At 40.3% G+C, this 14,512-nt stretch overlaps 1 protein-coding gene across 1 annotated transcript in view; it reads left to right on the top strand.

Moving 5' to 3' along the window:
• The window catches only part of adgrd1 (adhesion G protein-coupled receptor D1), a 28,311-nt gene extending 13,924 nt beyond the window's left edge, over positions 1-14,387 (top strand). The window contains exons 15-26 of the mRNA XM_083902473.1: positions 3,926-3,999; positions 4,560-4,683; positions 9,291-9,394; positions 9,558-9,669; positions 9,825-9,978; positions 12,012-12,078; positions 12,339-12,405; positions 12,522-12,613; positions 12,721-12,847; positions 12,944-12,985; positions 13,772-13,864; positions 13,969-14,387. Coding sequence (XP_083758599.1) covers positions 3,926-3,999; positions 4,560-4,683; positions 9,291-9,394; positions 9,558-9,669; positions 9,825-9,978; positions 12,012-12,078; positions 12,339-12,405; positions 12,522-12,613; positions 12,721-12,847; positions 12,944-12,985; positions 13,772-13,864; positions 13,969-14,049 — 1,137 coding nt within the window. The 3' untranslated portion in view covers positions 14,050-14,387. The remainder of the gene's footprint in view (positions 1-3,925; positions 4,000-4,559; positions 4,684-9,290; positions 9,395-9,557; positions 9,670-9,824; positions 9,979-12,011; positions 12,079-12,338; positions 12,406-12,521; positions 12,614-12,720; positions 12,848-12,943; positions 12,986-13,771; positions 13,865-13,968) is intronic.
• Positions 14,388-14,512: the final 125 nt, after the last annotated feature.

Raw genomic sequence — 14,512 nt, 5'->3', positions numbered from 1 at the left:
AAAAAACAACGTTAATAGGAACGTCCGGTCTATGTGACCTTTAACTTCTCTGTAACACCTCAGAATGCAGCCCTCAACCCTTCTAATGGGATCATCTATAGAAATAGGCCAGAAACCAGAGAGACGTTACAGAAGGCCCCATGTGAACTCCCGCAGGAGCTCAAATACAGGCATGGAGAACCTCTCCTTTTGTCCATCCAAACAGTTTCTACTGGTTTAGACCCCACGTGAAACCAGAGTCAAAGCAGGATAAGGTTGAGGCAACAATGCTACATACTGCACCACCGTGTTGTCCTCTCCCATTATAATGTGAGTTTAATTCCTAATGAGAGAACATATAGAAAGAAGTATCAGTGTTGCTGTGTTTTTCAGTATCTACCTTTGTGAAAACAGTTCGGGAACTTTATATCTAATTGTCCCCAAGCTTTCTTCACGCCCTCCGTGCATATCGACACGTCTCGTTGTTTTGCTGTCGACCTCAGAGACCGAGCTGAGCCCACAGCTGCATGTCTTATTACATTTCCCCCAACGGTATGATCTCACTCAAGGCCAGTTGTGTGTTGCTGCATGGATTCAGATCGTTACTCCATACGCTGTATGTGGATCTGCTTCAGTCTGGCCTCTGATTGAAAAGTGCTGTTACAACAACAACCGTGACATCTGTACTCCATCAGTGCAGTGCTTTCATATACTGACCAGTGGGACGGTTTTTCTCAAAACCCAAAGCTGGTTGTTAGAATAATGTCACACCATACCTTTCTCATATAGCAATAAAGTGTTTGTTTTTTTCTTTCGTACTATATTTAACACATGTATGGCCTCTTTGTTGTTATACACAACAATTTGTCTATCGGCAGAGTTGACTCATTTTTAAGCACTTTTTGCCTACAGTGAAAAAAAAAACTGCTAGCTTCATGAGTTCCCCCGCCTGTCATGAGCATGGATGAAAGTTGATAGATATACCAAATGTAGAACGTGCAATCCAAATTACACCCTGGCTCTCTGTGCTCTCAAATATTTGAAACATTTGAGGGAAAAGGAAATCACTCTCTTATTCACTCCACTCGCACAGTTGTGGAATGTTTCCCTGGTTTTATAAATTTAGCACAACCAAAGGCTTTTATTTAGACTAATTTGCTCTTGGAATATGCCTGACTGCTCCTGTGGCTGCATATTGTTGTACCACTGTTGGGTGGAATGAGTGGGTGTGTGTGTGTGACTTTTTCAAGGATGAGCTTCTAAATTTGCACACACAAGAAAAAAAGGCAAAAAGTCAAGATCAAAATCCCTTAACTGCCTCATCCTCTGTTCTTAATTATGTTAGTGCTAACAAAAAGCGGCTCACTGCAGATGGAATATTCTGTTTGTGTGTGTGTTATTTTATTTTATATGAACTTTCCATTTGAGTTTAAAATAAAATGTCATTTAAATGTTCCAACATTGTATGTGAAAATTGAGTTTTACTTCAACATGTCATTATTATCTCATACACATCTGTGTCAGTGCTTGTGTCGATTGTTGCCTGTGTTCACAAACAGGGATGGCTGGTGTTGTACAGCGCTCTCCATCTTTTCCCCATTTGCGCCTCTCAGCCAGATGTCAGCAGCTTAGACATAAATTGGCCTGGAGTTGCCCATGCCTTGGGATTTGCTGATGCATATGTGCTTAACCACAGACAGGCTCCGGCTTCTACCTCTACCAGTCACTGAAAGTCTGGAAGAAACCACAGAGGACAGAGGAGCTTGCATATGTACAAATTGCTGGGTTCTGAATTTCGTATTTGAAGTTAAAACGCTTTTGTGATGCACACATATTTGTTTATTTTAATTCTTCATCGGTCACCCGAACAGAGTCATTAAAAAGCTGATGGGTGACATGTGCTTTTTGTTAGAGGGACATGCAGTGCACAAATGGCAGGACATCCTCAGGCTGATGTTAAAGGCTGGGATCGGACCATGTTTCCATGAGCAAGTCTTTGGGACAAACCATTAAAAAGCCATTATGGAAAACACTATCATGTTACACTTGTGTTATGATGATGAGATGTACTCTCCAAAAGATATTACAGTATTTTTTGTCCACGTGTGGCTGTTTTGATTATGTGAGTGCATATACACAGTTGTGTAAAACTTCTCCTTTTACTTGAACACATCTTTCAATTAAACATATCTAATCAATCATTGGGAATTGAAAAAAAATGAACTCCTTTAGGTGGGTTACCACTGGATTATTCCCAAGAACATCAAATAATGTAATACTTGATGAACAGTCAGAGAAATGAAACACGTAAAATCCTTTCTTTCACCAATGCTGGTGGATCTGGAGGCGTAAAAACCACGTATTAATATCAGGGGGAGTGAGTTGGCTGTGGTTAAAGTATGCACTGTAGATGGAGTTGTGGTTGTGGACAGCTGCACAGAGGCAGACAGAGTCACACGCAGTAGAAGACACAACTCTCCTTCTCTCTTCTCTTTCATCAGTCCATCACTGCCGTCTCTCTTACCCTCTCGGTGTCTATTCTCTTTACAAGGCTCAAATTGATTTTCAAGGTGGCATTCGCTGGCCTTCTGTGGCTAATAAAGAGTTGGATCACCCGTTGCAGTCTTTGGCGAGTATAGATGCTAAGTCCTCAGGGCGTCGGGGGGGGGGTGGGGGGTGGCATAATAGGGGTGGGGTGTTCACAGAGTTGGGCCAGAGCTCCGTGTGCATTTTAACACTCACCGGTGACTTTCAGGATTCTGCACGGCTCGTCGGATATCATGTCAAAAATGATCCACAACAACAGAGGGTTGCTACAGAGCAAACAGTGAGCCAAACAACGCTGTTTGTTAATCTACATGTTAGCTTGTGTCTGGCCAACATCATGGCTCAATGGTGATGGATTGTTTGAGCCGGGGTTTACATTGTGTGGCAATTCTATTTGCTTTCATTCAAACCCCCTCCAGAAATTGCAATTATTATTATTATTATACAATTATTAGACCAATGGGATGGTAAATTCACCCGAGGGGTTGCTTTCAGTTTCTCAAAACTGGCTCAGGATGACGGTGTGTACATATGACCAAATAAAGGGGCCCAATACATGATGACTAAAGACCCGCATGTGCAAAACAGACAGAATGAGATCAGTGATTTGGTTACACAATGAAGTCAACGTATTGGTGCTATGCTTTTGTAATATGAATCACAGAGCCATATGTGCCAGGAAACAGACAGCCTGACTGTCAGTTTCACTCTCGCTCTCACTTTTTCCACAAGGAACCGGTGCAGACACAGTCCACCTAATCATACACTCACTCCGTCTGCAAGTCAAGGCTCGGGGAACGAGAAGAGGTGCAGAGTCCCGCAGTATACACCCAACCAGCCAATGGAAGTGTTGTTTTCTTCACATGACAGAGTGAGGAGGGTAGTGGTTGACCTGAAACCAGGGCCAAGCCCCAATTACTGCATTCTTGCACTGTAGCCATTAGCTCACTGTCTCTGGAGACTTCAAATAATATTATATATCATATTAAGGATTGACATGGAAAAAGTAATTCATAATCAAATAAGATTCTTAAAGACAGCAGGGATTTCCACTCCAGTGTAATAATCACCTTTGCTAAATGTGGATCTTGACTCTCTGCACTTTAAGTCCTCACGTTTTCTATTTCCAGTTCTATCTCTCGGTTAAACTCTATCTCTACCTTACTGAATCTATGGAGATCTGATGCTGTGGTTGAGTGCGTGAATGGAAACAGGACGACAGCTGCTAATTGTTGAAAGAAAAATTCCATGCTGTCATTTCCAAACAGGTTGCTATTCGTTTTGGAACAACAGAGCATTTTTATTTCTTGCGCCAGTGCAGGTCAAAAGTAATAGTTTATATTACATGCTTTTCTCTTGCAATTAAAGATCTGATTTTTATTTCACATTTCTGTTTCAGACTAAAGAACAGCAAGACCAGGTTCTTAACCAGAGCAATAAAGTCTTCCTCTACTGTGCGTTCTTGGACTACAGGTGGGTCTGTGTTCATAAATGAAATGCAGAGTGTCGCAATTCTTCATTCAGATGCAGAGCCAGAGATTGTATCGTGATTCTTTGCATATTCTTTCAGCTTTAAATCAAAAGAGTGATTTGTAAAACGTGTATTTCCCTTTTTTCTCGTCCAAATCAAAACCATGCACTGTTACATGTGTTGCTGTTTTAGTTTGGCATACCTTGAAGAATCGGATTGTGTAAAAAATATGGTGATGTGATAAATGAAGCCCGAACTATTTAGGGAGCATAAATCACTTTTAAAGACGTGTGTTTTTGTTGGATTTAAAAACTTCCTCTCCGTCGTACTCCTCTTTGCCCTGAACCTCATAGAAATGTGAATGATGAGATTGTGCTGTCAGAATGTGTCTCTGTGTGCCTCCCACAGTGGATCGTGTTAAGTGATCTCAGCCAGTTGTGTGTACTGTAAAAACCTAGCTTTGTTATTTTTGTGTGTTCATGCTAGCATTGGTGTGTTAATATATTTATAAATATTATTTCCTGTCTGAGTAACTCCTAATTACTGTGGGGGTTTTTTTCAGTTCAAATGAGGGCGTGTGGTCCAACAAAGGCTGCGTGCGCTCGGATGGAAACATGACGTACTCTGTATGTCTGTGCAACCACCTCACCAACTTTGCCATCCTGATGCAAGTGGTGCCCTTAAAGGTACGATTTAGTGATAAAGCTTTTAGTAGGAAAAGCACAGCTTTAAATACCGTATTTTCTACTATAAGGCGCACCGGATTATAAGGCGCATAGAATAGAAGATATTGCAGTCAAACGTTTGACTGGGGTTGCGTTATGCATCCACTAGATGGAGCTGTGCTAAAGGGAATGTCAACAAAACAGATAAAGTCAAACTTTACCAATTGATCCATATATAAGGCGCTCCGGATTATAAGGCGCACTGTCGTTTTTTGAGAAAATTTAAGTTGTTGCCTAACGCCAAGCATGTCGAGTTCTAAACATCCTTTGTGTCAAAGAAATGAGTTCACGAGTCCAATGTGAAGGCACCCACTGCCCCAGTTTACTTGATCTGAACAGAGTCATTTCTATCAGTGACCTCAGTGAAGAGCTCCTTCAGTGACAGATGTATCACAGGTCTGTAAACCACAGACTATACTTATTATTATTTCCTTATCTTATTTCTATTTTCTTCTCTTTTCTACCTTGGCTGCTGTAACCGCATGTTTCTCTATGTAGGATGAATACAGGATTATCTGATCTTAATTTATCTCCAACACCTGTGCTTTTCCTGCCCAAAGAATCTGCTGTGAAAATGACTGATGATGATGATGTAAATGATTTCATGTGAAGTGAACCCACGTATTATCGGCCCTGCACAGAGTTATAGCTTCTTTCAGTTTGTTATTGTTTTGCTCAAACTCCAGACACAGCAGGCGGGTATATGTTTTATTATTGAAAAAGACTCACTGCATTTGGTAATTACCCACCACCCAGTGACAGACACACAAACTTAATAGCTTGTTGGTGAACGCAGTGACACATTTAGCTTCTTAAAGGTGCATTATGTCATAAATCTCAAGCAACTGGCCATAAAATCCTCCTAATATGTCACAGAGACTCAGGAATAATGTTCATATAACAAACTGAACTCACCAACAACAACAGTACAGACAAAATATTTGCATTAAAAAAAATATTTTGCAGACTGCAAATCATGTTTATGTTTTGAATAGGGCTGTCAAAGTTAATTTTTTTTAACGCACTTTCTCACTTTCATCGCGCTACGGGTAGACGTGAAGTTTATGAACAGGCAAGGCGGCGGGCAACTGCATGGGGCCCCGAGCCGATAGGGGGGTTCCCGACACTCGGAGCCTAAATTCCCCAGTGAGCAGCCGCATCCCCGTCTCCCTTAAAACAACAATGACATCGCAGTAGGAAACCCCCCTAACGGGGCCCCACGTCTCCTCACGTTAACCTGTGTGAAGTTATCGTCCTGCAAGTTGTAAACAAAGCTGAAGGAAAATGAAGAGGAGTTATCAAGCAGGTCGTTAGAAGAGGAAGAAAAAAGAAAGAAAGACACACAGTTGTAAGTGGCGCTGCTGGCGCAGATAATGATACAATCATAACATTAACAGTCATTGTCTAACTAACGGGGACACAGACAGCAGCTAACGTTAGCGTCAGTATGCTAGCTGACGCTAACGCTAACTAGTAGAAGCAGTGCTTCAAAGTGATGATGAGGAATTTCCTGCTGTGGGTTTAGTAAGAAAACTATTTAACTTCTATACTTTATATTTTGTTTATAATGTGAGTTATTTACAGTGCAATGTGTAGTTTTTAAAAAAAGGTTTTTCAAAGTTATTTACAGTATTTTATTTCCATATTTATTTACATTGTCTTATAATGTGGGTTCTTGACAATGTAATGTTTATTTTTTACTGTTTGTATGGTTTTTTACAAGTTACTTACAGTATTTTATTGTTCTTTACATTTATATTTTCACATACTTTATTTATCTCTCCGTTCCTACAACAATATAAAGAGAAAATTAGGCAATTTTTGGCATATTTACGAATGGTAATTAATCGTTATTAATCGTGATTAATCCACAGCTACCCTGTGATTAATCTGATTAAAAATGTTAATCTTTTGACAGCCCTAGTTTTGAAATCACGTTTTGGCATGTGGCGCCACCGACCACCGTCTACCAATCATTGCAGTCAGTAGAGTCTTAGCTGCCGAGCAACCACGGGTTGCCAGTTATGTTAGAAAACGAAACCTAAAAGACCTCGTTATTTTGAATTTGAATGTAGTAACCGATTTTGGCCACATTCTTACATATGGCACCTTTAAGGGCCTTAAGAAGAGAGAATGTTGTTCACTCTGAGACTGAGAAAAGGAAGTCATGTCACACATCAGCTATGATAACTGCACGGGGTCATCACATGTCACCATTTTGTTTGTTTTGCTACCCACTAAACATCCAGAAGAAAATGGTTGAGTTCCATTTAGCTACTTTATTTTCAACATCCTGGTCATTGTGTAATTTAGTGACATGACCACTGAGGCTCAGTGTTTCTATGTGGAAATTCACTTTGCAGAGCAAAATGCCATACTTTACATACATGTATATGTATGCATAAACACCCCAATGTTTCAGTTTTTTATTGAAATTGAAGCCATTCAGGTCCAATTGAATGGCTTGAAATGGTACAAAGGTAAGTAGTGAACTGCTAGAGGTTAAAAAAAAAAAAAAAAAAGTGAGTACAATTTCCTTCACCATTAAATGGCTCTCAGAAACTTGTCTTGTGATTCTGTTGTGGCTTTGGCTCTGCCAGACCTCTTCCTGTCAGAGTTTCTCCCAGTTTCTCACAGGAAACTGTACTCACTGACACCTTGACTTTCTTCTTTTTTGTTTTTGGGTAACCTTACCTTTTTTTTTTTTTTTTTATGAATGGTAGCACCTGTATCTGTATTTATTCACAATCTAAGCATTTGATGTCAGATTTATTCAAGGCGTGCAAAAATACATAATTTCTCATCAGCAAGGCCGCTCTCAAAGTGAGATCAGCAAAGAAACTGGATACTCCAGATATGATGTTCTAAACGATCGGCACTTCCTTCAGGGAAGCACCTGATTATGGTTTTATTTTTTCACTCCATGACAACAAGCACGCTGCTAATGTAATGAAATCATATTTCATTACATTAAAGAAAATCAGGCTGATAAAATACAGACTGTATTGTGACGTTGACTGACCTCCATGCGGTCCAGGCCTAAATATTACACAGGCAACATGTGGTCAGCAAAGGAAACTACTAAAAAACGAAAGCCTAAATCAAAAGAGGAGCTCAGTGAAGTGCTGAAAGAAGCCTGATCTTATCGGACCAGAGGATTAGCGAAGAAAACTGTCTCCCCAAAAGTTCTAGATGAGATCAACCAAGGGAGAGCACATTAAATGCTGACTGTAGAAGACTGTAACTGAAAAATAGACATTGATGATCATAAAACAACAAAGCGAGTGGGTGCCTCAGCCTTTCACTGTTTGCACACCATGTACAGATATATAGGTACAGACATATTCTTAGGTTAATTATATACGTTGATATAGGACCTGAAATAAACCCAATGATGTTGTTATTATGGTAACACCATATTCCACTGTAAAATCTCCCAACCCTACTCTACTCTACTACTACTGAAATGTTTTACCCATTAATATTTGATATAAAACTTTTCATAAGACTGAAAGAGTATGACACTTATATTTAATATTATCCCAGAGTAAAGTCTAAATAAGCAGGCCAGTGGGAAGTTCCCTTCAAGGAAAAAGGTGCCATCTTTTCCATCACCTTGTGAAGAGTAAGTGTTGTCCCTGGAGTAATGCTGAGCTGTGTGTCTCCCTTCCTCTGTGTTGGCTATAAACTGAGTGGATTTGTAGAGGGATAATTGGACAGGAAGCAGTGGTTTACCACAGTCACCCACCAAACACACTCCCCCACTGCAGCCTCAGAACACTGTGTTACTCCTCCACACACGCAGGTCAATCGTGAGCAGACCTACACTCACAACATTGGTTTCACTGGTGGTTTTATACAAAAGTACTGGGGACAATTATGATTAAGTGTGGATCGTTCAAGTCCCTGCAGAGGACAGTGGTCCACTCCCCAATGACCGCTGTTTCTTAACAGGCTAAATGCTTGTTTTCTTGGAACCATCGTCCAAAAAACAGTTATGTCCTCTATTGTTCACATTTCGGTTCACTTTGTTATCCAAGTTTATGTATCACAGGAGTGTGGCCAGCATCCACATTGGCTACTTAAAATAGTCGACTTCTCATTGGAGTTAAGTGGGCCAGTACTGTTTTTAGGGTGCAGAAGTCTGTTTGATGCTGTACTTTCCTTCAGCCACTCTTTAATTAGTGGGCAGCCTTATCCCTCAGCTGCAAAGGAGCATCCCACATATCCCCTTTTTTTTGGAAGGAGGAGACTCCTCTGGCCTCATAATGACAAGGCACATGATGTGAAGACAGTTAATAGAGAATCAAACCCACATACTGAAAATAGTGCCCAAATAGAGTCCAAAACAGCATGGATGCACCGGGCCATACGGACAAATAAAAGTGTCCCCACCACTCTAACCAAAAATTACAGAAATGTTAGTTTAAAGAGTAAAGAGTGCATATGTTTATCTTTGATGCTATATTTACACTTTTAAGACATTTTTTTTACTCTATCTGCAGTGTTTTCATCTGAGGGTTGCAGACTAAACTATAGCAAAACAAACAATTTGTCTTTATACACAGCTCACCACTGGCCACCGGGTGGCACTCTCAACCATCGGTTATGTTGGCTGCTCCATTTCCATCTTGTGTCTTGCCATCACTCTTGTCACCTTTGCAGTTCTGTCGTGAGTATCGCCAACCAGTCACAGCGAGACATAACCTGATGTTAGCCAGTGTTGTATTTCATTCATTCAGTGTATGTGTTCATCTGTAGCTCAAAACAAACCGAGCGTTATTACCATACCGTGACGCCAGAACGAGGTCATGTTGTCTTATGTTGCTCTGCAGGTCAGTGAGCACCATCCGTAACCAACGTTACCACATCCACGCCAACCTGTCCTTCGCCATCCTGGTGGCAGAGATCTTACTGCTCATCAGTGCTCGCTTTGACCCGGGCACGGTGAGTAAACACAAAAAAAACCATCATGTCGTCGACTCTAATACACCTAAAGTCATTAGAATAAATGCTGATAAACAATAGAGCAGTAGAAGTGTAAAGAAGAACATGCGTCAATGATGGGAAGGATGAGAGTTTGATAACATGAGTTTGTGCAGCTGCCCTGTAAGGTCATGGCCGTCCTGCTCCACTTCTTCTTCCTGAGTGCCTTCGCATGGATGCTGGTGGAGGGGCTTCACCTCTACAGTATGGTGGTCAAAGTGTTCGGCTCAGAGGGAAGCAAACACGTCTACTACTATGGCATTGGCTGGGGTGAGTGTGTTTGCTCTCTGTCATCATGTTCTTGTGCTTGTTTGGTGAAGACATCACAGTACAGTATCATATTTTATTGCATAATCCCTGCGTTGACCCCGTGTTCCACCTTTACGTCATGATAGTGATGATGTAAATTCACATTATTGGTCAAACAAATAATCTGAAGACCCTGCTTTGAGGTCTGAATGTGCTTTTAGTTACTTACCAGAATAACAATTGCCCCCCCCCCCCCCCCCCCCCCGATCACGATGAAGCGGCGTTGACAGACAGATAAAAAGAAGCAGGGTCATGTGTATACTGTCTTTAGCTGCTTGGGAATGCATAGTCTCTCCCTCACATGCTGAACCCATTAGAGGAAAAACGATCCCTTTTTATTACTTCCTTTCTTCTGGCCAGAGTAATTTTTCATTTTGTGTGGCCAACTGCAAATTATGTGCCACAGACGGTTAGAAGAATAACTCTTATGCATAAAAAGTAAACACTCATTTTATAATGAATTGCTGTTGCTATTAGCCGCGATAAAGGCCGCTGACGACTTTATCTTTCATTTCCTTCCACAAAGTAAAAGTTCTCTTGCTCTATAGCAGGGGTCTCAAACTGGCGGCCCAGGGGCCGATTACATGCGACCCCCCACATCATGTTATAATGAAAACATGGCCCACGACCTCACCGTCTTTTAAACACAGCTGAGGCACAGCTGCCAGCACGGTGATAGAATATAATATATGTTTGCTAGCAATGTTTTTTTTATAACAGTAATAATAAGACATTTGGTCATAATTATTATGTATCATATACAACATTCAATTACATATATAAATACGCTTGTTAGGGCCCGAGCCACTAATGGCAGTGGCCGAAACGGCTCCTGGTACAAATTTTAATTACAGTTGTCCACACTTTTATTTATGTAATTTAAAATAAATGTCTTTTTTTGATATTAATACATTAATTTTGCATCATAAATAGTATTGTATAAGTGTGATATCATGATGCAATATTGTGAACAGTTTTTTTTTCACTTTTTGTTTTCATCATATTCATGGTAGAGCAATTCACAACTGGGATGGGAAATAAAACCACACTTAGTTTAAGTGTATTTTTTTAGAAGACCATATTACTATATAATATTATATAAGTGACCAACAGGTCCAAACGCCGTTTTCTTTAAATTAACCAAGACATATGTTCAGATGACACAGTGGAAGTTAAGGAATCATTTGACCTCTGCTGTAATGACCTGTATGCTTGTGAACCTTTTTAGTCTGGTCAGTTGTTCTTAAATCTTCATGTTCAGTTTGTAACTTGATGAGATTTCATGAAACATGATTTGTCAAAATGTAGGAGTGCAAAACACATTCCTTTCCTTGGTTTTACATTGTTTTGTTCATTAGCTGTTGGGCTAACGTGCTATAAAATGATTTGCAATGTTCCAATATGTGATTGATTGTTTTTAATTACTGTGCCTTGCATAAAAAAAAAACATGCCCGGCCCAAAACAGGCTTACAAAACAACACTTGTTCTTTAGCGAGATTAAAACATAAATTACAGATATTTTTAAACAAGTCGCCCTGACGCTTTCCCAGACTTTAGACTGACATTTCATTCAGTGTAGGTGGTCTTAATTCATCACAATGATAACAATCAATTTCACCTAGTTCACACAAAATGTTTAAACAACATTTTGAAGTTCAGGGATAGAGGGTTTACTGTAATGTAAGATTTAAACAGTATGTGCTTGATGCTTGATTTTAATATGTTGAAATTTAGTTAATCATTTGTACTTATGTTCATCCTGCAAAGGCAAAAAGAAGAAGAATGCCAGGAAGCAAACATGAATGTAAATAATTATAATTTGAAATGTGTTTTTTTTAATTAGTTTTGTAGTAATCAAAATGATTGTGCTTGGATGAAAAAGGATGAAAAACTGGAAATTTTGCTTTTTTCCATTTTATTTAAATGTTTGCGTCAGCAGAATTGTGTGACATTGGTGAATGTGTAACATGTGTAACGTGTGTTTGTTTTTCAGGCTCTCCGTTGGTTATATGCATAGTGTCCATGACGTCAGCTCTGGACAGTTATGGTGAGGTTGACAAGTGAGTATGAGCTGCACTTACTGATATGTAGTTCTTTTCAATTCCATTAAACCTCAGTGGCATAACATAAGAATGACATCATGGAAATAAAGTGTGGGGGGGGGGGCTGTTGTTAGTGTTAATTGTGTCAAATGTATTTTTTAACATTTATGATGTACATCATTTTATATTTACATTTCAGAGCTGCTGCATTTTTAAATGGAAGAGAATTTCATTTGTTTTTCAGTGTACTCTGACACGTTTATCCTTCCTTTTTTCAGCTGTTGGTTGTCGTTGAAAAACGGCGCCATCTGGGCTTTTGTGGCGCCGGCGCTGTTTGTCATTGTGGTGAGGAATTTTGATTTGAATTCTCTGTTCTCACATTGAGTTTTATTCAGTTTGTATTCAGTCAGGGCAGCACAGCTCTTAAAATAATATATCATATATAATAATATGATTTTCAGGTGAACATCGGCATCCTGATATCTGTGACCAGGATCATATCTCGAATCAGTGGAGAGAATTACAAAGTTCACGGAGATGCCAATGCAGTCAAGTGAGTTTACTTGTTCTCATGATTACAGTAATAATACAGTAATACTTTTAACATTGCTAATTCTTGTACCTTTATTAAAACATTATTGTACCTTTCTTTTCTCAAAGACTGACTGCAAAGGCGGTCGCTGTGCTCCTTCCTATACTCGGCATTTCCTGGATCTTTGGCGTCCTCGCCTTCAACACACACTCTTTGCCGTTCCTGTATATCTTTGCTGTGTTCAACTCCTTACAAGTACGTTCTTCACTGATGACAGCAGTGCTTTTACCAAACTGAGAGTGAGTTCTCTTTTTTTTACATAAAATTTTGGCTTTCTCCTCTTTCTTTCAGGGATTCTTTGTGTTCCTGTTTCACTGTCTTCTCAACTCTGAGGTATGGCGCCCAAAGTATTGAATACGTGTTTAAAGCTGGCATAGAGTGGTCCTGTTGCACATATATGTTAGTTATGGAGGTCTACTTACATACATTAAGTTGTTTTTATGGTCAAAAACCTCCCAGTTGCTGTAAACGAGCCGATATAATTTCTCTTTTCTGACGCTGTTTCCCAGCCGCGTGACTTGAGACTCAAATCTCTCAACCCGGAAGTGACATATTCAGCACACCCGCTCTCAGAAGCACAGCGCCCCCCTCTGGAACGGTGGATGCACTGCTACTCATTATCAAAACATTGTTTTAACAATGTTTAAAAATAGCTTCTTCACGACTCCCCGCCGCAGTCCCTTTTATGACTTTGACCCCGAGTCAGACCCAGAGTCAGAAGACACTGTCGCTCGTGAAACACCTCCACAACGGACGTTATTCTTCTTCTGCGGTTCAATGTACGCAACCGGATGTGCCCGGACTAGTGCCCCGAGCAGGACGATCGGCTGTTCCAGAGAACCGCTGTTTACGTAACTATAACGGGATTTCGCTGAGCCCGAGATTACAATAAAACACAGCGTTCTCAGCAGTGGCTGAACTGTTTGTTTAGAACCTTCAGGGCTTCTTAAACAAGGTAATGACGCAGATACACACTAAAAAAGCGTTAATTGGAACTTCCGGTCTAGTTCCGCTTTAAATTATTTATTCAAAAGGCTCAACATTGTTTGTCTCCTCTGATGTAAATAACTGTACTAAATGTGGCTTTTGTCATCTATGGTATGTTATTGCTTTCTTTAGGTCAGAGCTGCTTTCAAACACAAAACCAAGGTGTGGACGCTCACCAGCAGCTCCATCCGAAACATAAATGTGAAGCCTTTCAACTCTGACATTGTTAGTGCTGTCGTTCAGTCCTAACTTTAAATGATTATTATTATTATTTCTAATAATCTGTTCTCATCTTAACTGCCTGTGTCGTGTCCCATCTTCTTGTCCAGATGAATGGAAACAAGGACGGCGTCATTCCCACCAAGATGAGCACCAACTCAGCCAATCGAATCGACCTCTCCGCTGTGTAGACGCTCCGATCACCACTTCTGTCTGTGGCGGGAGAGTGATCTGATGCTCACTGGTATAGAATGGCAAACACTGGCCAGAGTATACTCTCCTGCTGCATTATGTAATGAACTGAATACTCATTCACTCAAGAGAAAGAGATACTGAAAGAGATTCTATAGCCGAATAATAGACAGACTTTGAGGACTGTGACTTATTATCATCTCATAAACAGTGGAGATTTCAGAGGAGACAGAGAGTTTGAAAGATGCTGTTCGGGGTCAGTGACCATCTGTGTGCGGTGGAGCATCTCAGTTTGTCCGTCGCCTCCTCCTAGAGTTGATTTACTGGAGTTTATGTTAGGGACGTTCACTTGATCTCTCACTGATAGTTTCATTTGAGGAAAAGTAAACATGGAGCTACTGTCAGCACTTAGTCCAGTGAGACTGGACACAGCTGGTCTGATGCTGTCCACAGCGAACACAC

The sequence above is a fragment of the Microchirus variegatus genome (assembly GCF_963457635.1).
Source record: "Microchirus variegatus genome assembly, chromosome: 16".
In the NCBI taxonomy this organism is placed as follows: Eukaryota; Metazoa; Chordata; class Actinopteri; order Pleuronectiformes; family Soleidae; genus Microchirus; species Microchirus variegatus.
This window is presented reverse-complemented; position numbering and strand designations above follow the sequence as displayed.